The sequence below is a fragment of the Malania oleifera genome, chromosome 6 (genome assembly GCF_029873635.1).
Source record: "Malania oleifera isolate guangnan ecotype guangnan chromosome 6, ASM2987363v1, whole genome shotgun sequence".
Lineage (NCBI taxonomy): Eukaryota > Viridiplantae > Streptophyta > Magnoliopsida > Santalales > Ximeniaceae > Malania > Malania oleifera.
This window is the reverse complement of record NC_080422.1, coordinates 43957777-43982765: the sequence shown is the minus strand read 5'-3', so window position 1 is coordinate 43982765 and position 24989 is coordinate 43957777. Positions and strand designations below refer to the sequence as shown.

At 37.8% G+C, this 24989-nt stretch overlaps 1 protein-coding gene across 3 annotated transcripts in view; it reads right to left on the bottom strand.

Annotated features, from left to right (window-relative positions):
• The window catches only part of LOC131158231 (uncharacterized), an 86660-nt gene that overhangs the window by 38324 nt on the left and 23347 nt on the right, over positions 1-24989 (bottom strand). The window contains exons 5-14 of one of the 3 annotated variants that reach the window (XM_058112955.1): positions 11808-11954; positions 11568-11716; positions 11343-11473; positions 11072-11194; positions 10861-10934; positions 9379-9635; positions 9048-9294; positions 1427-1538; positions 1092-1229; positions 418-726 (exon numbers count right to left, since the gene is read on the bottom strand). In XM_058112955.1, the coding sequence (XP_057968938.1) occupies positions 418-726; positions 1092-1229; positions 1427-1538; positions 9048-9294; positions 9379-9635; positions 10861-10934; positions 11072-11194; positions 11343-11473; positions 11568-11716; positions 11808-11954 (1687 nt within the window). Of the gene's footprint in view, positions 1-417; positions 727-1091; positions 1230-1426; positions 1539-9047; positions 9636-10860; positions 10935-11071; positions 11195-11342; positions 11474-11567; positions 11717-11807; positions 11955-24989 lie in introns of all 3 variants that reach the window. The other 2 variants (XM_058112954.1, XM_058112956.1) reach the window with 2 other exon arrangements.

Genomic DNA, 24989 nt, shown 5'->3' with positions numbered 1-24989 from the left:
TGCCCAATAAGTGAAGCCAATTGAAAAGCATGATAATGTCGTGTACTAAAGCAAAAAACCAAGGCTCATTGATCTTATTATAAACTAAATTACCAAACCCAGTCCCATAAATTTTACAAGGGCTCAAAGCAATTTGGATTTCAATTAGCAGAATATTTTGCACAGCACCCCATCTAACTTTGGGTTCAGCTCCTCCATATTTCACGGATCTTCGAATCAGTATGATTTCCAAATCTCATAGTTTATCATGTGTGAGGTTACTGAGATAGATGTCATCAGGAATGATGCCATCTGGGCAATTATGCACACAGGGGGAAAGCATACACAATCTGATTGGTATAAAACGGGACAAATGCTTTCATGAAAAATGCTAATGACAAGCTACAAGCAATTGAAATAGGAGGCTAGCCACAATACCTGGGAGTATCTATAATCAATAAAAGCCTTCCCCTCTACCAAACACTTCCGTATAAAAGGCCATGCAGTTTCCGCCAGTAAGCAACTGAACTTGTCCCAAGATTTTAAGTCAACAATAGACAGATTTTTATGATCACTTATGGTTAAAGCATCAACTAGAAATCCACCTTGTGAAGAGAACTTTGAGATATTTAAGTCACTGGATGGATGCTCCCGAGAACTTGGAAACACTTCTTTCAACAATTTACACAGAACAAAGAAAAAATTGTGCAATGCCTGAAAATTTAATAGGCCTGAATCTAGTTCAACCTGGAAATGAAACAAAACTATATAAGAGAGATGGGACATCTGCTTATTGCACAAAATAATATCAACCCCTGTGAATCTAGTTATGAGCTCATGCAGTAGACAGAAATATGAGTTGACATTCCAAGATCGTGAATTTTTAAAACATGAAAATCTTATTTATGAAAGAAAGACACAAATAAGTAGCTTATATAAATAAACAGAAAGAACAAAAAGACTAGAATTGTCTACAATTATGCATGTCCAGTGTCCAGATAACACACTCACAAATCAGTTCTGGTATATGTAATTAATGGGACTGTATTAAGCAAAAGACCCCCCAACTCCAACCAAACACCAAGAAAAAAAAAACAAAAAAGAAGTATTACCGATTTCAAAGCATGTTTCAGGCCAAAGAAAGTGGCAGACAAAGAAGGTAAAGAGGAGCAAAGAAACTGTAAACCATTTGCAAGGCCTCGAGTGTTTGAAACCTGCTCCAAGATACACTTTCCAACTTGCCTCACACTCTGCACCCAAAAAACAAAAAGGCCTAAACCTCAGACCCCAGTAAAAGGAACCACAAAGGATAAGCCCCTCACCACACCCACACCCCCACAGCACAAACAAAGGGCGTGGGGGCAGATAAAGAGATGAAATCCTGTTTCATCTCTTTAGTCATGATGTGGAGGAATAGGATGCATAAAATTTCCAAATACACACTCACATCATTAGGATCCAGAAGCAGGAGGATCAAGCTTTCACCCATTCTTGGTTCCCAAGTCCACTGCTTCAGAAGTTCTCCTCGCTCAATTCGAACCATAAAATGTGCAGTAAATCTATAACATGCTTCCAAAGTAAATAATGATCAGATTATACAATGAATTTAAATTTTAAAAATCCAAAATAGGCTTTTTTCAGAGGCCTTAAATGTTAGAAAACAGCTTAAAAAGATATGAGGAGCATTCCAGGTATTAAATTTCCAAAAGTTTGTCAGACCATATAAATTTTTGGTCAAGCCTACGGGTGCGTGTGCATTCACATACACAAATTCATGTTCTTAAATTTCTGTAAAATTATTGAAGTTTCCTCTTTTCACCACCCTAGAAATTGAAAGAGCAGTCACTTTCTGTCTTATAAATTTTTCATCAAAATATCCACAATTCATTTGAAAATGTCAACACGAATATTTTTCTGGAAAAATTGACTGAGCAAAAAGCTCCACAAAATTGAAATTAGTTTTTCTTCATACATTTTTCTTATTTTGTGAAGAAGAAGAAATTTATTAAGAAAGAATAATGTATGAGGACGAGAAATACACATAATAATAAAGGAAGAAAAATAAAAGCAAGAAAAAAACTAATAAAATAAGAAAACAAAACTAAGCAAATAAAGCCAGCAATCACTCCACATACCCAAAAAAGCCATTCTGTCAAAACACCCTGTAGAGAAAACCTACATGATAGTTTTTTTTTTTTTTAAAAAGAAAAAAAAAACAAAACAAAACAACAACAACAACAACAACCCTGATCCTTGTCAAATCAAAAGATGAAATGTGATCTTTTCTCTCCAGCCAAAGCTTTAATAACCCGAACCCAAAAAATAAAAGAAAAACAAATAAAAGAAAAAAGGGAAATAAATAAAGAGAAAGAAGAGAAATTTGAAGGGGGCATCAGCAGGGACTCATCGACAAGCGCAAGCCGAGAGCAAAGAAGTTCAAGCCATTAAGGGTTCGTCAACGAACTCATTGTCTTCGTTGACGAACGCCCTTCTGTGATTCGTCGACGAGTACACATGTCTCGTCAACGAGGACACATGGACAGCGGTCTATATAAAGGCTTAAATCAGATTTTCAACAAGAAAAATAGTTTTCCTTCACTCTCTCTCTAACTTTCGGCCTCTCCTCCTTCTCTCTTCATTTTCGGCCCGATTTAACCCCGTTTCAACGATCAGGAACCACCACAATGATCTAGGGGTGATTCTCTGCAAGTTGATCGGAGCGAATTGTTGATTTGGGGTCCTTGAGCACCACTCCAAAATAAGGGTAAGTAAGTTATTTTAGGATTTAAATGATTATTTGGAATATGAGGACCCAAGAAATGCGTTAGATGATAAATATAATGGGGTTGAGTTGATTGAACTGGGGATAATGCGATTTCAAGGTTTGGAATTCTGAGCACTGCGGGCGTGGTTTAAGATTTTAACAGGCTTCTTAGGAAATAGGTAAGGGGAAAAAAATTATACTAGCTTTTTGATAAGTTAAACAAGATAATTTCGAGTATTTGAATTATATATTTATAGTATGATTTTCTGAATGATTTAGGCATTGGAAAATAATGGTTTTTGATCATAAATCAGATTTGGGGAAAAAAAACTGTGGCATGAGAATAACTTTTCATAATTAACGGGTTGTACATACTGTTCGATTGTGAATAATGTTTACTCGTGAATAATGTCTGGTTGAGAATACCGCCTGGCTGTGAACACTGTTTGGTGGTGAATACTGTTTGCTTGTAAATATTGCCTATTTCGGTGAATATTGTCTGTTGTGAGCATAAACGTACAGTGAAATATGTAACTGCCCTACGTGGGCCACGTACACTGAAGTACGCAGCTGCCCTATATGGGCCACATACAGGGTAGTACACAGTAGCTCTATGTGGGCCACGTACTGAAATATATGCAGTAGCCCTATGTGGGCCACGTACAGGGTAGTACGCAATAGCTCTGTGGGCCATGTACTGAAAATGATGGTGGTTGGGGAATGAAGCGAGTAGAATCCTATGTGGATGTGAATTGAATGGAATGTACTAAATCTTATGTGGATGTGTGGTGATGTATGTAAATACGTGGATTTCTGAAATATGATTTATACTAGATTGTGTGTGAATACTGGTATGTGAATATTATTGCATGAATATTTATGGTAAAGTAAATCTCTTTGCCTGAGGGCTTACTGAGTAAGGTGAGTGCCCTGATCGATATCAGTTGTAACCACACCCGAATTAAAGGGTAAGGTCACAAACGGTATCAAAGCAAAGGAGAGTTACATGTATGGGCGTGTAATCTCCCCAATCCTCAGGAACTTTCGCTATAAATATTGGTTATGTATGTGTGAGTTCAGTTTGCATATGGCTTGTCCGTTACTCTTGATTAACAAACAGCTATATTTTGTTTTTAATAAAAATTCATTTGCCACACACTGTTATAGTTTATTCTTTCCTTACTAAGAGGTATCTCACCTCGACGATTTATTAAACTTTTAAGGTCCTTTAGGTTATAGATTCTGTAGATTCTAAGATGAATTCATTCCAGAGTATAGGTTCGAGTTAGGATGAGGGTAGAAATGGATAGATTAAGGTATTGATAGGAATTTGAGTTTTGTTTCGTAACTTGGAGGCAGAAATCCATTGACGGACTTCTGTGATTTTTTGAATCAGTGGACGGTTTTTAAAAACCACGGTAAATCCATCGACGGTGATGTTTCCAAGCAGAGCCTGAAATTTGGAATTAGAACTCAAAGGTTAAGATGATTGAGGTTAATTGGGTGTTCAATGTTAATTGAGGATTTAAATATTAAATTGGTTTCTTTGTTTTATAACTGTGCCAATTGTATTAAGATATGGAAATTCTAAATTTGCCTCTGTCCTATCTACAGAATGGATTCCAAAGGTAAAGATGTGGATGCTGGAGGGGAAAACGAGTTAGGGGCTTCCAACAGGGATGATATTGAAATCTCCAGACTGCTGCGAGGTTTAGCTCAGCAAGTCAGGGAAGAGATTAGGTGGGATCCCGAGGGATCGAGTTGCCCACCTGTGAATCAAGGTCGTCCGATTGATCAATTCACCCACTTGAAACTTTCTACTTTTCGGTGGCACTAACCCACTCATGGTTGAGACATGGGTGCAGGAGATGGAGAAAATACTGATAGTGCTAGATTGCACTGAGAAACAGAAGGCTCTTTTTGCCACCTTCAAGCTGACAGGAGAGGTTGAGCGATGGTGGCAAGCGGTGAAGTTATTGGAAGAACAGCGGGCAGTACCCACGGTGATGACCTAAGTACATTTCAAGGAGGTCTTCTACGACCGGTATTTCCCCACCACCACCAGGAATGCGAAGGCAAAGGAATTTTTCAACTTGACTCGAGGGCACCTCACCGTCCAGCAGTACGCTGCTAGGTTCATGGAGTTTTCTCGCTTCGCTCCCTTCATGGTCCCAAATGAATATCAGAAGGTGAGAAGGTTTGAAAGAGGGCTGAAACAAAGAATCCACGAGCATATACAAGACTTCTCAGGACTGGTGGATAAAGCCACCGTAGCAGAGTCGAGTCTACAGAGAAGTGCAGATGTGTCAAAACGGAGGAAGAGACCCATGTCTCCCAATTCCCATGCAGATGTCAAATAGGGTTCTGGGAGGGGAGACAAAGATACTAAGGGTTAGAGGCCAGTTAGGGGTGATCAAGGTCAAGGGGGTAACTCAACACCCTCTTACTGTGCGAGGTGTAATCGGAGGTATTGGGGAGAATGTCGGGGTAGGGGTCCTATGTCTTACCGGTGCGGCAAGTACGGCCACATGGCTCGAGATTGTCGTGAGCTACTGGGCAATGCACCCACTCTAGATCAAAATCAAAGGAACAATCTAGTGCCACGCAGCGGACCAGCTCATGTCTACACACTTGCCCCAGCTGAGACGGACACTGCTAGAGGCGCAGGTAATGAGTTTATGTTAGGATGAGTAATAATTTCATTTGATTTTAAGTGATACAAATGTTTACATGTTAAAGCATAACGTTTGTGTGAAATGCATGATAGAATATATTGATTAACGAATTTCAAGGACAAAATTTTGTAAGAGGGGGACAATGTAATAACCAAAACCCAGAAAATTAAAGAAAAATAAATAAAATAAAAAAGGAAAATAAATAAAGATAAAGAAGAGAAATTTGAAAGGGGCATCAGCAGAGACTCGTCGACTAGGAGATACCGAGAGCAGAGAATTTCAGGCCATTAAAGGTTCGCCGACGAACTCATTGTCTTTGTCGATGAACGCCCTTCTGTGATTTGTCGACGAGTACACATGTCTCGTCAATGAGGACACGAGGACAATTGTTTATATAAAGGCTCAAATCATATTTTCAGCGAGAGAAATAGTTTTCCTTCACTCTATCTCTCTAACTTTCGGCCTCTCCTCCTTCTCTCTTCATTTCCAGCCCAATTTTACCCCGTTTCAACAATCAGGAACCACCACGATGATCTAGGGGTGATTCTCTACAAGTTGATCCGAGCGGATTGTCAATTTGGGGTCCTTAGGTACCACTCTAAAATCAAGGTAAGTTATTTTAAGGTTTAAATAATTATTAGGAATACGAGGACCCAGAAAATGTGTTAGATGATAAATATACTGGGGTTAAGTTGATTGAACTGGAGATACTGCGATATAAGGGTTGGGAATTCTTAGCACCACAGGCGTGGTTTAGGGTTTTAGCAGGCTTCTCAGGAAACAAGTAAGGGAAATAAAATTATACCAGCTTTTTGATAAGTTAAATCGAATAATTTCGAGTATTTGAATTATATATTTATAGTATGATTTTCTAAATGATTTAGGCATTGGAAAATAATGGTTTTTGATCATAAATCAGATTTGGGGAAAAAAAAACTGTGGCATGAGAATAACTTTTCATAATTAACAGGTTGTACATACTGCTCGATTGTGAATATTGTTTGCTTGTGAATATTGTCTGGTTGAGAATACTGCCTGGCTGTGAACACTATTTGGTGGCGAATACTGTTTGGTTGTAAATATTGCCTGTTTGGGTGAATACAGTCTACTGTGAGCATAAACGTACAGTGAAATACGTAACTGCCCTACGTGGGCCACATACAGTAAAGTACACAACTGCCCTATGTGGGCCACGTACGGGGTGGTACGCAGTAGCTCTATGTGGTTCACGTACTGAGATATATGTAGTAGCCCTATGTGGGCCACGTACAGGATAGTACGCAACAGATCTATGTGGGCCACGTACTAAAAATGATGGTGGTTGGGGAATGAAGCGAGTAGAATCCTGTGTGGATGTGAATTGAATGGAATGTACTAAATCCTGTGTGGATGTGTGGTGATGTATGTAAATACGTGGATTTCTAAAATATGTTTTATATTGGATTGTGTGTGAATACTGATATGTGAATATTATTGCATGAATTTTACGGCAAAGTAAATCTCTTTGCCCGAGGGCTTACTGAGTAAGGTGAGTGCCCTGATCGGTATCAATTGTAGCCGCACCCGAATTAAAGGGTAAGGTTACAAATGGTATCAGAGCAAAGGGGCATTACATGTATGGGCGTGTAATCTCCCCAATCCTCAGGAAATTTCACTATAAATATTGGTTATGTGTGAGTTCAGTTTGCATATGGCTTGTTAGTTACTCTTGATTAACAAACAGTTATATTTTGTTTTTAATAAATATTCATCTGCTACACATTGTTATAGTTTATTCTTTCCTTACTGAGAGGTGTCTCACCCCGGCAATTTATTAAACTTTTCAGGTCCTTCAGGTGATCGAGCTTAGAAAGCTCTGGGGGTCGGGTTAGTATTTTTGTAAATTTTGGGTGGTTGTGAGAACAGTTATGTGTAAAGCTATGTTTAAATTTCTAGTTAAGTAATATGAAGTGTATGGACATATGGATATACATTTTGGGTTGAATAGCATAGAACTCTGGTATTTTATTTGTGGTTGTTTTATTATTTCCGTTGTGAGAATGGTATCAGAGACAGTGAATGGTCCCATCACACCCCGGGCCCCACCTGGCGGGTTCGGGGCATGACCAAGTAGCTATATAACAGCAAAAACTGCACACCAAAAAATCACTCTTGCAATCTTATCCCTCCTAAAACCTCAAAAACCAATCAACGAGAAAAGCCCCCAAATCAATGTTTTAAAAGGTGAAGGCATACGGCGAGGCGTTTTACCCTCCACGAGGCAAGGCGTACGCATTTTGGGACTATATTTTTTAAAATAATTAATAAATAAAATTAATTTATATATAATAAAAAAATGTGAAAAATTTTATAATAATAGAGAAAAAAGTATAAAAACATAATTTGTCAATATCATAAAGGCCAATTTTAAGTTTTAAATTTTAACTAACAAACACAAGCAATATATATTAAAAAAACAAGCATGAACCATAAGAAAAAGTCAAATCAAAAATGTCTCAAGATTCTAATTTCTAAAAGGCAGCCGCAGCCAACACAGTGGCAGAGAGTACAAGAGGGTGAGCGGGTCGCGAAGAGAGGTGAGAGACTGCAGAGGGTCGCCGCAGAGAGACGACAGCTCTGAAGGGTTCATGAAGGGGAAAAATAATTCAGAAGGAGTCGTCGGAGGCAGATCAGAGTTTGGAAGGGAACGTCGAATCATCAAAGAGAGACGAAAAGCTTGGAGGAATCGTTGGAAGCAGCCGGTGAGTCGTTGAAGAGAGAGCAGGTTCAGGAGGAATCGTCGGAGAGAGAGCAGAGGCTATCGTCGAGGAGAAGACTCGCTGGAGGCTTCGTCGAGGGAGCAGAATAGAGGAAGCTTCGTGGGAGAGGGAGGATAGGGCTTTCGATGCATTCTGGGTTCTGCCCTGTTTAATTTATGTTTTAAATCAAGAATCCTGAAAGGCGTACGCCTTGCCATTTGAGGCGTAAAAAGGCAGGACTTTACACCTGAGGCGTACGCCTTCTCCCCATGAGGCGTACGCCTTTTAGGAATTACACACTTCCACTAATGCCTTAGAGCGTTTTAGGCCCAAAACACTTCAAGGCGCACCTTGAGAACGCCTTTTAAAACACTGCTCCAAATAGTTAACACCAACAAATCCAAAAGTTTGTGCTTTAAGCACCAAGACAAAGATCAATGAAGAAATTAATGAGCACAATCCTCACTACTCACATAACACACCACATACATCGGTAGAGAGCTATGTATGGTCTTCTAATCAGTAAGAAACAGTAGGTGTTACTTCTATTTAGAATGGCCATCCTCTCAAATACCTTTACCTCTAAAGGATTTTAAGCTTCCACACTCGATAGAAAGAGGAAATGAATGAAAACTCCAGTTTCAATGAGAATAAAATGACTTAAGTGAACCAAGAAGTATCCAAACCCCATATCCTAAAATAAATAGGATTATTTTAATATTTTCAAGCATCTTCATGAGTTTCTAAATTTTGACACAATCTCTACAGATTTTTCTCCAAATGTTTCTATTTACTAACCAACCAGAACAGCATCAAAACAAAATTTAATGCAGTAGAAGCAACATTACAATACAAACGAGACAGATAGAAAAAATATGAAACTTTACAAACCTTTTGAATGTTCTCACCAAGGGGGCTTGCATCATTGACAACTTTATTGAGTTTTTCGACTCCTTCCCATGTCCACCATCATCAGAACCTGTTGGAACTTTCCACCCAAATGAAGTGGAAATTTCTGTAGCACTGGATGACAACCAATCTCTAACAGAAGCCAACATTTCAGCATTATTTTCAGGCTCTACCATTGAAAAACGTGATCGAGCCCAAAAAACAGCTTTTGAAAATGATGTAGGAAGAACTGATGGATCAATTTCAACAAACACATCAAACCATAACATAGGCATGCACATCCAACCCTTATATTCCTGAGAGGTAATCTTACCCTGTGCATTAAATTCACTCCAAGAACTAATATCATCCTCAAATTCGAAAGCAAGTAAAAGCCCATCATCATCCTTTTCATCATCCAACTCAACAAACATATTGCTATATTTACTTGGAGGCATATGGCAAGTCAGCAAAGACATTATCAAGGCAGCAGCATCAGACACAATAATAGTTTGAATAAGATCAAAGGCAGGTTGCCGCAGAGAACTGTGAAGCGAAGAGTCCCTCAATGAAGACACAAGAGAAGGGCCCCTGTCCAATGAAATAGCTAAAAAAATGAGTTACATAAATGTTGCTTCTCCTTAGTTCTTGTCCAACATCAGAACAATTGCATATTCATGTGGAAAGGCTTGTCGACCTCTCATCTATCTGTGCAGGTATAATCAGTTATTAGTTTCCCCAACCATGAAGGGCTAATAATCAAAATTCTGAATTTCATATGGGGTTCTGAGGAATAAAAATTTTAAAAATAAAAAATAAAAACAAATAAAGAAGATACAATTTCCCTTCCTTTTTGATTCATAGGCGGAAGGTATAGGTATTTACAAAAATACACTTCTATAGATAACTTGATTCCAACTTAATGAAATCCAGCAAGTTGAATGGTAAAAGCATTAGCCAAGGTCTTAAATTTTGATTTCGACTCAAATTTTCGAAGCTCCAAAAGTACAGAAATTTCAAAAAAAATTTTGATTTCGCTTTCAATTTGAAAAAATCCTGGAAATGAAGGGTAAAACATGAAATTCTTTTCTGAAACTTTAGAAATGGTTAACAGACATAATAATGTAAGTTTTAGCACTAATATATTACAAGCTAAATACATCTATGTTGTGTATGAGATGGAAAAGTTGTAATATAATATGTTTCAAACATATTTGTAAGATAATGGGCATTAAACATACTAAGTTAATACAAATAAAATTCATAATCATTTAAATATTATTTATTATACAAATAATGATAATTTAGACATGAATGATTAAATAAAATGTTGTTGTAAGTTTTTTTTTCAAATAATTTCAAAATACCTCATTATAATCTTTTGTTCTGATAAAAATAAAAAAATAAATAAATTAAAAGAGAAATTTCACTTCACTCGTGAATATCTCATTTGAATTCCGAGGAAATTTCATTCCATAGTTAAAATTTCAACAAGTTTTGCTAAAATTTCAAAATTTCTATAAATTTAGGATGATTTGTTGAGAGTTTGACAAAAAGTATGCGAGGCAGAAATTGACAGCCATTTCAATTTCGAGGGTGATGAAAACCGGGAATTCCAATTGAAATTTTGACAATTTCGTGGAAATTTAAGACCATGGCTTTAGCATATTTTTCAAACAAGGGTTACGCAAAAAGTCTAGTCAGCACTTCGAAAAAGTAAATTCAAATTTGAACAAGGCTAACACCTAACATATTCTCTAACGGAGATCCTATACATAAATTTCAAAGAGAGCAAATAGAACTCAAAACTGCATACCACATGTGTGCACACTCAAAAGGTGGGCATGGCGGGTTCATCTTGTAACCTCGATGAATAATAAGAAGAGCTATCTGCCGATACAAATCTTGCAATTAACAGTAAGAAACATGAGCCAAAAAGATAATAAATAACTAAAATGGAAAAGCATGTCGACGTGCTAAATAAAGCTGAATTTTGACAAACTAGAATGGAAAGAAAAAAAGAGAACCTGGCAAGCCTTTTTTCTCATTAGAATACTGAAATTGTTGCTCACAGTCACTTGATGGAGAAGAAAATAAAGAAAATGTCTCCGTTGCTCTTCATGTTCCCCATCTTGCAAAGCCTCCAAAGACTAGATATATAACCATTCACACCAACATGTCAGAAAACTACTTGTAACATGAAAATAACTAAGAAATACATGCATGGAGAATAAGAACTTTATTGATAAAGGAACTTGAAAGTTGAAAACATAACAGCAGAATGCCTCGCAGACATGCCTGCAGGAAAGGCTGGAAAAGATCAAAAATCTCTTTATGACTTTTCTCATTTCGGCTATGGAAACATTGACCCAGCAATGTATTGCGCATCACACTTGGAGACAGTGTAGACCTCAACCATAGCTTACATCCTAAAAGCAAGCCCAAATGGTAGTGAAAAACAGCATATATATACCAAACAATGTGTCAAAATCTATGGAAAAACAAAATGAGAAGTTAACAAACCAAGCATTTCAAAAAGATGTCTCAAGCATTTAACTGCATGCAGAAATTCATCTGATTCGTCACTTATATGATTTAGCACAATACTCAGGAAAATTGGATAGCGCTCCAATATCCCTTCTTCAAATGCTGAAGGTTCCAAGAAACCAAGCCTTCAAAATACAGATGTAAACGTAAGCAGCAAGGAATAAAACATGAACATACTAAAGAGCTAAAGATAAAATCTGAGCTGAAATTTCCTACAAGGCATTGATTCCAAGCCACACGGATGTGAATTCCAGCTGCATCCTTGGCCTTGAAGTCTCCAAATTAGATGGCAACACTTCCTTCTCCAGAAGGAGAATGCATTTCTTGAGCAAGGGCTGCAAAGGGTCCAAGTCTGCTGCTCTCCTATTCACAAACAGAATAACATACAGAACTTTTAAACAAAAACTATTCATTAATAATCTACAACTGTTCTTTTTCTTTAAAAAAAACAAAAACAAAAACAAATACAAAACAAAACAAAAAAACAAAAACAAAATTTCTGAAGAGTCTAGGATTTCTTCAAATTAACAATGTTCTTAGCAACAAATCCTGTGAAATTTCTCTCTTAATTTATTTTATTTATTTTTATAGAACCAAAATATTATTTCAAATGCTTTTGAAATTATATGAAAACATAAACTTACAGCAGCATTTTATTTAACCATTTATGTATAAATTATCATTATTTGTATAATAAATAATATTTAAATGATTTATGAATTTCATTTGTATTAGCTGAATATGTTTACTGTACATGATCTTACAAATATGTTTGATAAACATACTATATTACAAATTTTCCACCTCGTACACAACATAGATGTATTTAACTTGTAATATATTAGTCCTAAAACTTACATTATTATGTTTGCTAACCATTTCTAAAGTTTCACAAAGAATTCCATGTTTTACTACTGATTTCCATTATTTTTTCAAATCGAAATTGAAATTGACGTCGAAATCAAAATCGAAATTTTCGTCGATATTCCTGTACTTTTGGAGCTTTGAAATTTGAGTCAAAATCGAAATTAAGACCTTGGTTTTTAGACACTAGATTTCCAATAACCAAACCACCCTCCTATTTAGACCTACCCACAACTCCCCAACTAATCAGATGATCCCTACTACCCCTACCCTCGACCACAAAAAATCCCTCATAATCTTGTCAATCTTATTAGCAACCCTTGCTGAGATCTTAAAAATAAAAAATAAAATATATAAAGGGATACTTGAAAGATAGGCCTGGATAAAGAGTAATTCTACCACCAAGATAAAAAAAGCATGCCTTCCACCCATCCACTCTCTTAGAAACCCTTTTCATGACAGGACCTCAAAAACTAGCAAATCTAGGGTTACCCACAACAGAACCCGAAGATAGAGCAGCAGCCATTCCAAAACACTACAAACCACAGATAGCTCCCTAACATTCTCAACAGCCATATTAATAGCTGCGATACCGCTCTTACCCATATTAATCTTAAGCCCAAAAAGCTTCTCAAAAACGTGAAGGGGACACATGATATTCTTAACGGATGGTTTATGATCCTATAGAAAAAATATAGTATCATCAAAAATATGAAGATGCGAAACCTTGACCCCATCTCCCAAACCTTGCCCATTTTTCGCTACATACAAGTGGTATAAATGAAACACATCATTCATATGGAACACCCCAGTGAATATTTGATAAGGATTCATATCATTTGGATTGACAAGTTTACGTTGGCTGTCAACTAGCTAGCACAACCCTGCGCCTTTATCCAGGCTTGGGATCGGCTGTGTGTTAGAAATGTTTAGGGCAATTAGTCTTACACGGGCAGACTGTATGTATTTAACAATTGTTGAATGATAAAATTTAGTAACTAAATATCGAAGCCATGTATTGAAAGCTATAAAGGAAATATGTATATAAAGAAAAGTGTGTATATATTTCTCTTTTCAAAGGATCTGGGGTGGCAATATGTCTAGTGCATAAGTCATACAACATAATGTGTGCATGTTCTAACTTAGAAACCACACAAGTGCAAGTTGTTCTTGAAAAATAGAATGTTGTCGTTAAAAATGCATTTGTTTAACTAGAAATCATAATATTCTTGAAATCAAAGTTTGGTCCACAAGTTGTTTTGAATATCTTGTAAATCAGCATGAATTTGCATGTGATAAGAATGAAAATAATGCATGAATGGCTTTTACAAATGAGAATACAATCATGTATATTTCTAATGAGCATGTGAGCAATGTTGTATGCAAAGTTGCAAACCAGAGCCAAAACATCACAAAAATAAATAAATAACAGACAGCAGAACCCTATCCTACAGCCCCATCCTAGCCTAGTCATTATCCAGCTATGCCTAGTCACAAACCAGCTATCTGAGCCTAAATCTCTCTGCTGAAAACAAGTATGATTCTAGGTCCAACACCTCAAACCGAAAACCCCAGTCAATAAACCATAAATTGTCCCAATGTCTCAACCATAAACCCCTTCCAAACATCAGCAAAGCTCGAGATCTAAGAACACAAACTCGGTGGTTGGAATCTCAAGAAGGAGCCACCAGTAAGTCTAAAGCATTAGATCTACAAGGTAGATCAAATTAAAATCCAAAAAAAGAAAAGAAAAAAAAAAAAAAGATTTTAAAAGAGCACTCAAGGGAAAAATTGAAGAGTGGGTCAAAACAGAGCATCAGATTGGAGAATTTATTATAGAAAGAGATAAGAAAACTTATCGATTTCTATGATGAGTAGGTTTCGGCATATGGCAAGGCCATGACGGCAGGTGGTAGCACTGCTGGTCGTCCAAAGATTTGATCCACTCTCTAAATGCTCTGATTTCTTCGTCTGAAGATCCAACAGTCAATCAAAATGGTGTCAGAGCTGATGCCTTCTGCTTCCGATCCAGAGAGCTAGTTGAGATGCCAGCCACTGCAGAGCCTCTGCAGCATTCCTTGCAAGAGGCGAAGAAGAAAGCAAAGGGAATGGAGAGAGAGAGGAGGGAACAAAAAAGCAACCTCCTTATTGGAAGGAATCAACCCTCCAATAAACTTGACAAAGATGCAACTTCCTCCACCTTTCTATCATTCAAAAATCTATGGAAATGAAAATCCCACAAAGACTTCTCTCCATTAGAAAGCAAAAAGGAAGAAATAGGACCATTATGTAATGAAGAAAGATGATACAGATGAGGAAACAACATGAAAAGAGCCAAATCCTCCACCCAAGGGTCTTCCCAAAAAAGAAAAACTCATCCCGTCGCCCACCTCAAATTTGTTTTAGAAATATCATGTGGGTAAAGATGAGACATAAATCTTCAAGGAATCTCACAAGATGATTGAGAACCTACATAAGTATCCCATCCATTTCCTTATATGCCAAATTTACTTTATTTACTTTATGCCAAAGTGGGTTCTCCTCTAAAGAAAATTCCCATAACCATTTATTCATTAAGGCAATGTTTTTAGACACCAAATTCCCAAGACCTGAACCCCCTTCCTTTTTAGACCTACACCACACCAAATGATCTTTCTTCTCCCCACCCTAGACAAAAGAAGTCTCTCATGATTTTCTTAATAGTCCTAGTCCTAGCCACCACAAGAGGAGCTTTAGAAATAGACGAAAGGTAAAGAGGAATGCTAGAAAGACAAGATTGAATGAGAGTTACCCTACCATCAAATGAAAAAAGAGCACCCTTCAACACCTTCTGTACCGCAGGAGACCAAAAGCTCACAGACCTAGGATTACCACCCAAGGGAACGCCTAAATACAACGAAGGCCAGTCAAGGGTAGCACACCCCACTAAAGTAGCCAACTCCAAAAGATCTATCATCACCTCCTAGATTAATACCAGCAATCCCACTTTTTCTAAATTCACTTTTTACCCAGAAAAAGACACAAAAAGTTGCAAAATGTCAGCACATATAAAACCTTATCTTCAAAATCTCAAAGTCCTAAGTTAACACAAAAGAACAAATTATTAACAGATAAAAAAATTATTAAGAAAATTCCCATGGTTACTATGTTATAGTTCCAGTGATTCATATTCACTTATTCACTATGCGACGAGGAATGGAAAGGAGTCAGATGAGCACATGAGCACATGATCCTGAGTTTAGTAATTTTTGGGTTTTATTTATATCGATGTTCTTTTAGGATTTCTAGGTTTTTCTGGTTATCTTGATATTTTAATTGGTTTTAGAAACTAAGGCCCTGTTCACTTGTGGAATAATTTTATTTTCCATTTTCAGTTTTCCAAATAATTACAAAAATGCCATCAGTTTTTCATCTTTCCGGAATTGTATAGAAAATTTGGAAACATCTTTTAGTGTCTTCTAAATCTCCTATAGAAATATTGGAAAACCAAAAAACAAGGTAACATTTTTGTAGTTTTTTGGAAATCTGAAAATGAAAAATGAAAACTGTTAACAAAACAAAACATGCCCTAATGTTCTCTAATTTGCTTATATATAGGTTTGTCATAGTCAAGTAGCTTGGAATGAATTTTATTGAGTTTATTTAATCCATTCTCTCTCTTACTCTCTCCATCTTCTTCACTCTTTTCTTCCTATTCTTCTTCCTCTCCCACCCCCCCCCCCCTTTTTTTTTTTCTTTCTTCCCCCTTGTCCTACATCAAGTGGTAAAAGGGCCAATTCCTGGAATCGATCACTCTCCCATCTTTGTGAATCTATAGTACCAACAAAGCTCAATTCCCCATCTCACACAACACAGTTCTAGCACCAAAAAAACACAGGAAATCAATTTTTCCACCATCAATGCTGCCCCTCTGTTCATCATCATCACAGCCTACTTGAGCCCCCCTCCTCACGTCCTTGCCCAATTCCCTCAGTCACAACTACAGAATCTCCGCAGTTCCAAAAGAAGCCAGACGAAAAAAATTCCTCATTGCAATCTCCACCACAATGGAGCAAGGATAATTGTCATTTTTGAGCAATCATCAAATCCACCTAAGTCACTCACCCCAGTTGTCTTCATGTCTTCATCCACCAGCATCAACCTTCAGTTCCATCACAAATTGTCCATCCAAGTCTGCCTCCTCCTTCCAGGCCCATCATTCCACATTTGCCAATCTTCCAAGTAAGCTTCACCACCACATTCTTTGTTCGCTTCACCAAGGATCAATATCAGTATGCTAATTGGCGATCAGTTTGCCATCGCCTTCCCCACAGTGGTGGTGATGTTTTGTAACTAGGATGACTCAATGGTTTGATGCCATGATGGTGAAGCTGGCCAGCAGAAATGGCTTATTCTTGGGACTGGAAGCTGTAGAGAACCAGATAAGTAGCGGGATGCATGACAGCTGGGTAGGTGAGATGAGCGTACATGGCATCAGGCGATTCTGAGCACATAATGATGATGACTAGCATGATAATGAATGGCAGTGATGGTGTCATGTCATGACAGCAAGCAAACATAAAAGAACCAAGCCATCTCCAATATAAGCAAAAGACTGGTCTAGACTGCTGGCTCAACCATAACTGAGCCGAATACATCCATACCAGAAAAAAGGGTAGAATTTGTCCAGAATTTCTCTGACTCAAAAGATGGATCTTGCCCTTGGATGAATTCTTTTAGATCCTTGAATGAGATAAGTTTTGCAGCTGAAATTGAGCTTTTATTTTAAGGTAGTGCAAAAGTTGCATGAGCATATGCATCATCATGAGATTCTTATTCTCTCTACAAATTTGCCCTTTTCAGTTGTCTGATATCTACAGCTCTTCTTGGCTGTCAAGTACCTTTGTAGACTCCTTGACCCCTACTACAAGGACTATTCAAGTTACTATGGTCCCTAAGAAAAATTTTTATGCCCTCCCTTCCTTTGGTCATGATCTTAAATTTCCACAAAATTATTGAAATTCCTGCTTTACATCAACCTTGAAATCGAAATGACAATCGATTTCCATCAAAACGTCAATAAATCACCCAATATTCATTGAAATCTCAAAATTTAGCGAAACTTGCCAAAATTTTAACTGTGGAATAAAATTTCCTTGGGATTCATATGTTATATTTAGATGCAAAGTGAAATTTCTCACTTAATGTAACTTCTTTTTTGTATGAAAAAAAATATTATTATAAGGGCTTTTGAAATATGAAAAATTAAACTTAGAGATTAGCAACATTTTGTTTAACCATTCATGTCTAAGTTATCTTTATTTGTACAATAAATAACATTTAGTTGATTTAAGAATTTCACTTATATTAATCAAATATGTTTAATACACATATTATATTACAAATATGTTCGATACACATATTGTATAACAACTACTGCACCTCATACACAACATAGATGTATTTTATTTATAATATATTAGTCCTAGAACATACAATATTATGTCTATTGACCATTTCCAAAATTTCATAAAAGAATTGCATGCTTCACCATTCACCTCCATCGGTTTTCAAATCAAAATAGATATTTCCATCAATATTTCCCTACTTTTGGAGCTTTGAAATTTTAGTTGAAATCAAAATTTAAGACCTTGCCTTTGATGATAATATAAGTACTCTTGACTTCTTAAATTGGTTGCCTGACTTGGAATACCTTTTTAATTATTATAAATCAAGTGACATAGCCTTCTGGTTTTTCAATTAACACATCTTGGTCCTGTGAATGATATTGGCAAACAATTGAGCATAACCTAGAGATGTTCAATAGAGAGCTTGTAACTTCTTCAATTGATGTGCTATCTTACTAAAATGAGATATATAGTGAAGACCTTTGATGGCGATTATATTGGGAACCCACACAAGAATGGTCTACTGTGAGACTGCAACATTTTTTTTTTTTTTTTTTTTTTTTTATAAACAACAAAATGTTATTAGAGAGGGCAGAATGTACAAGAAGAATTAAACAAAAAGGAAAAAACATGGACAATAAAATTATCCCTTTACATCAAAAGTAATAATTACAAGCTCCAAGGTCTAAGCCCAAAACCAAACTCAATGCAAAGGAGCCAACCAGTCCCACTACATGCCTTCCAAAGAGATGTGGCGAGAAAAATCATTTTCTGACACCCACAATGAACAGATAAGTCACTCTACTCCAAAGCAAGTTACTTGACATAGCCACTCCTTTGAAAATTCTAGCATTCCTTTCCATCCAAACACATCAAATTATAGCCATAATAGAGCATCGCCATAAATCAGCATATCATTGTTTGAGGCCCAAAATCAGCATATCATTCTGTGTCAGCCTAGGAACCTTAAAGAAGCCTTCGTACTAGCATGTGATCTTGCCAAAAACAGACCTCCTAATCAAGTTAGCGTCTGCCCTCAACCCTACTCTCAATTTTAATCTACTGCTACATTGCCCAAGGTTACATCCCTTGCTCCTTTTGTTTTAGTTAAACCACCCTTATTTACCTCATCTGAAAAGGAAGTTACACCTGAAGAACCATTTTTGTAAGGGAGTTAATGTGCACATTGACTAATGAGCTCCTGGCACCTATCACATTGTCACCTTAGTCCCAATGAATCCACTCTATGAGCTTCATGTGAAGGTTGATTGACAAATGAATGAAACCCCAATTCTACAGCTGCCACTTCGAGAGGATCCTTTGCTAATTAAATTTATTTATGACCCTCATTTCTTCTCAAAGTCTCCTTCTAGGGCCTTATTTGTGCAGTCTCCTAACTGTTCTCTTACACTTTGTTATTCTCATTTTCTATCTCAGATTAATCTTCTTAACTGTTCATCTAATTGTCGATCCATTCATGTATACTCTTGGACTTCAATTTCTATTTCTATTTCAACTGGAGATACTATTCCCTTGTGTGCCATGCATTCAATATTTTTTTGATTCATCAATGGATTTGAATCCTGATCATGATTTCAATATGAAGTTGCCTCCTCATCAAGGTTCTTTGAAGCTTCCTGTGTTTTCAATGGTGTGTTTTCAATGGTGTCTTGCAGGTGCAGCTCCTCCAATTCCACCATTGAATTTCATCCTCCCATTTTTACTCCTACTGATGGTTCTCCATGTTTGGCTATTAGCATGCTACTGAAGCACATTGGCGCTCCTCTACTTCTCTTGGTGCAATATCATCAATTCACTCTTGGGACAAGATTTTTTCAAGCAAGAAGAATGATAAAGAAAACAAAGGACTCAGGTGAGCACATGAGCCTCAGATCAGCACACAAGCCCATGTTAGTAGTTTTGAAATTGGGTAAAATCCAACACTCCCTCACTTTTCAAAATATGACACTCCAACCCCCTGAGTTTTTTAAAACTACCACCAAACCCCTTGTGAATTAATTTTATAGACAAAATGAACCTTCCATTAGTTGACCCTTAGTCAACCATTAAGTTCATCAAAAAATTAAATTTTATATCTAAGAAAATGACAATTTTACCCTTCCATTCAATTTTGATAAGATAAATTAAGAAAATAACATTAATTTAATAAATTAAGTTGGAAAAATTAGTCAATTAATTACAATATGGTTTGAAAATTAAACTTATAAGTGAATTGAATACCCAACGACTAAGTCGGGTCAATCAGTTAACATAAGCATGACAACATATTAAATATTATATTAAAAAATTAAAATTATGAAAATTAAATAAATAATACTAATAATTCAAAAAAATACTTAAATAATTATAGTGTTAGAAAATATTTTTTGTTGGAATATGTGGCTTATATTGAGTGGAAAACATGCTCGAGGAAAGCAAGGTGAAGCGAGAACAAGGAAGCTGAGTTGTAAGAAGAAACCGTCGACGGTTTGCTCTCAGGAGATAATCGTCAATGGTATTGTTCGGCACTGTTTATGAGATTTGAATCGTGAAGATCAATAGATTGGGGTTTTCAGAGGGATTTCCTCCGGGGATTAATACAGAAGTGTTTTAGATACATTCTAAGTCTTCTGTACCCATAATATAAACAATATTTGTAACCCTTGATTGTAACTTTTGACGAATGATAGTGAAAATCAGCTGTTTGCTCCTGTGGAAGTAGGCACATTGCCGAACCACATAAATTCTTGTGTCGTGTGATTTTATTGCTTTCCTTTATTCTCTTTGTGATTGTTTCGTATTGTTCATCGTCGGTTCCTGCATTGCACATTCCGATTCAATTTGTGGTAGCGCATTGGCATTCAGCGCTTTGCACAACAAATTGGTATCATAGCTGTTGGTTACAATGGCTAAGATTTCTTCAGCAAAGTTCAATGTTGTTAAGTTCGATGGACAGGAAATTTCAAACTTTGGTAGAGGAGGGTTAAGGACTTATTGGTGCAACAAGGTATGATGAAGGCACTATACGGAAAACAGTCGGAAGGCATGGACGACATAAGTTGGAAGGAGTTGGAAGCAAAGGTTGTGGCTACTATCAGGCTTTGTCTGGCCGATGACGTGATGTATCACGTCATGGATGAGGAAACACCGGTGGCAGTTTCGCTGAAACTGGAGAGCTAGTATATGTCCAAGTCATTAACGAACAAGTTGTATCTTAAGCAAAAACTATATGGACTTAAGATGACAGAGGGTTCGAATCTAAATCAACACATCAACGTATTCAATCAGATCATCAGCGATCTGAAGCGGGTTGATGTAAAATTCAAGGACGAATACAAGGCATTGATGCTAATTCCCTAGCTATGTCTCCTACGTATGAGAATCTTGTTACAACTCTGACATGGGGGCAAGAGACTCTAGAGCTGGAGGATATTACGAGTGCCCTATTGAGTTTCCATCAGAGGAAAAAGGTCAACAATGAGAATTCTCAAGGTGAAGGGGTTGTGGTGAAAGGTAATCAGGATCGTGGGAGAAGCAAGTTCCGAGGTGGACTGAGTAACAATAAGGCTCGGTCCAATTCCAGGAGGAAGGACGTACGGTGTTTTAAGTGCAAGAAAAAGAGGCACATAAAACCGGATTGTCCAGAGAGGAAGAAGCAGAATGCTAAAAATAAAAAAGGTTCATCAAACACGGTGAATGTAGTGGAAGAAGGAGACTCTAAGAGATATGACGGTGATATGTTCTCGGTTTCATCCGGTTCATATGGTCTCTCGGATTCTTGGATCTTAGACTCGGCATGCTCTTTTCATATGACATCCAACAAAGACTAGTTCACCACTTACAGATTGGTGAATTCTGGTTCAGTTCTAATGGGAAACGATACTTCATGCAAAGTTGTCGGAATGGAGAACAACAAAATCAAGATGTATGATGGTGTGGTGTGGACATTATGTGATATTAGGCATATACCAGAGTTAAGAAAGAATTTGATTTCATTGGACACTTTAGATAGTAATGGGTTTAGTTACAAGTCTGTAAGTGGGGTAATAAAGGTGAGTAAGAGAATTCTAACCGTGATGAAGGGGCAGAAAGTACCAGGAAATATCTATACACTGCTAGGTACTACAGCTGTAGGTAGAGCTGCAACTGCAGAGTCTAAGTCGGACAATACCGTTTTGTGGCATATGCGGTTAGGGCATATGGGTGAGTGTGGAATGAAGGAGCTTCCCAAGAGAAATCTTTTGAAGGGGGTCAAATTACGCAAGTTGGATTACTGCAGGTACTGTGTGCTTGGGAAACAAAATAAGGTCCAGTTCATGGCAGCTACGCATAAGACAGAGGGAATACAAGACTACATTCATTCAAATGTTTGGGGGCCAATGCGAGTAGCATCACGAGGAGGGCATATGTACTTCGTTGAGTTTCATTGATGATTACTCACGAAAGGTCTGGGTATACTCCATGCGGCACAAGTCAAAGACGTTTGCCAAGTCTAAATTGGGGAAAGCTGAAGTGGAAAACTAGACTAGAAGAAAAATTAAGTGCCCCAAGTCAGACAATGGCACTAAGTACACAAATTCGAGGTTCAGAAAGTTGTGCGAGCAGCATGGCATAAGGAGACATCTTATAGTACGCAAGACACCACAACAAAATGGTGTGGCGGAAAGGATGAACCAAACCCTAGCTGAAAGGGCTCGGTGTCTCAAGTTGAATGCTAGACTCGTTAAGAATTTCAAGGTTGAAGCGGTGAGTATGGCTTGTTTCTTGGTTAACAGATCACCAAGATAGGAAGGTTGCTAAGGAGGTGTGGACAGGTAACGAGGTAGACTACTCTGATTTGAGAGTATTTGAGTGTCCAGCCTATGTGCACATTCCTGGTGAGGATAGATCAAAGCTTGATGCAAAGTCTAGACGGTGCATCTTTCTGGGATATCAGAAAGGGGTGAAAGGGTTCAAGCTATGAGATTTGATGGCAAACAAAGTGGTGATCAGTAGAAACGTGATTTTCGATGATAAAGTCATGTTGCAACGTACTTAGAAAGAAGAAGAGAAATAGGTGCTAGAAAACTGCAACAGCAACGAGCGTGTGGTGCAAGTGGAGTTAGAGACTCAAGGTAGGGATGACAATGGTTAGGATACAAGGAATCTAGCTCGGAAGACCAACAACAGCATCGCAGTGTAGCCGTAGATAGACCCAGACGCACTCTCTGACCACCGCCCAAGTACGACTACGATGATCTGGTGTCTTATGCACTTATCACTAGCAGCAGGGATCCTACTACCTTTCAGGAAGCAATGCACTAGAGAAAAGTAATTGCATGGGCGCTATGCTGGAAGAGATGGAATCACTACATAAGAACCAAACATAGGATTTGGTGAAGCTTCCAGTAGGGAAGAGGGTGATAGGATGCAAGTGGGTGTAGAGGAAGAAAGAAGCGGTTTCAGAAAAAAAAAAAAAAAGATATAAGTCCAAGGCTCAGTTTGTAGCAAAGGTTTACTCGCAGAGGAAATGAGTTGATTATGATGAAATCTTCTCCCCTGTGGTTAGACACACTTCCATCAGGGTAGTGTTGGAATTGGTGGTACATTACGGCATGCATCTAGAGCAGATTCACATAAAGACAACATTCCTCCATGGTGATTTAGAGGAGCTGATTTACATGTCACAGCCAGAAGGGTTTTACCAACCTGGATAGGAGCATTTGGTTTGTAAAATGAAGAAGTCATTTTACAAGCTAAAGCAGTCTTTAAGGCAATGGTGCAAACGGTTTGACTCCTACATGATCCGTATTGGCTACATGAGGTGTGAGTACAATTGTTGCGTCTATGTGAGGAGTCTTGAGGACGGTTCACTCATATTTCTATTGCTTTATGTTGATGACATGCTAATTGCTACAAGGAATATGACTGAGGTAAATCAATTGAAGACTCTGTTGAGTAAAGAGTTCGACATGAAAGACTTGGGTGCGGCCAAGAGGATTCTTGGGATGGAGATTTGTAGGGACAAAGCTACAGGGAAATTGTGGTTATCTCAAGGCAACCATATGGAGAAGGTGTTGGACAGGTTTAGCATGGCTAATGCTAAAACAGTGAGTACACCATTAGCGAATCATTTTAGGTTTTCTATGACCCAGTACCCAAAGACGGACAATGAGGTTCATGACATGCCAAAGGTCCCCTATGCCAATGTAGTGGGGTGTCTGATGTATATCATGCCATGTAAAAGGCCAGGTCTGGCACAAGCTATCAGCGCAGTGAACAAGTTCTTTTCAAATCCGGGTCAACAACATTGGGATGGAGTCAAGTGGAAGTCCTCAGATACTTGAGAGGTACAATCGGATATGGCATTATGTTCAGTACACAATAGAGTGACCCATCAGTGGTTGGTTATGTGAATGCTGACTACATAGGAGACTTGGATAACAGGAGGTAAACCACAGGGTACATATTCAACCTTGTGAGAGGACCTATTTGTTGGAAGTCTATGGTGCAGTGGCTCGTTGCTTTATCTACTATTGAATTGGAGTACATGGCAGTGGCTGAGATTGCCAAAGAAGCGTTGTGGCTCACAAGATTGGTCAAGGAGCTAGGTATCCAGCAAGGTAGAGTTCGGCTACAGTGTAATAACCAAAGTTCCATCTATTTGACGAAAAACCAGGTGTAACATGTGAGGACAAAGCGCATAGATGTGCGATTTCACAGGATCAGAGAACTGGTTGCTTCTGGTGAATTACTACTTGAAAAGGTTCACACGTCTAAGAATGCAGCTAATATATTGACAAAGTCTATGACAACAGATAAGTTCAAGCATTGCTTGAACTTGATCAACGTCTCCAGTTGCTAGATGGGAGGCGTCCCAATCTACTGTTGTCCTAAGTGGAGCTGCGGGTTATGCTTTCATATTTTTCTTAAGGGGTGAATATTCGCCAAGGTAGAGATTGTTGGAGTATGTGGCTCATATTGAGTGGAAAACATGCTTAAAGAAAGCAAGGTGAAGCAAGAACAAGGAAGCTGACTTGGAGGAAGAAATCGTCAACAATTGGGTCGACGGTTTGCTCTCAGGAGATAACCACCGACGGTATTGTTCGGCGTTGTTTACATGATTTGAATTGCGAAGATCAGTAGATTGGGGTTTTCGAAGGATTTT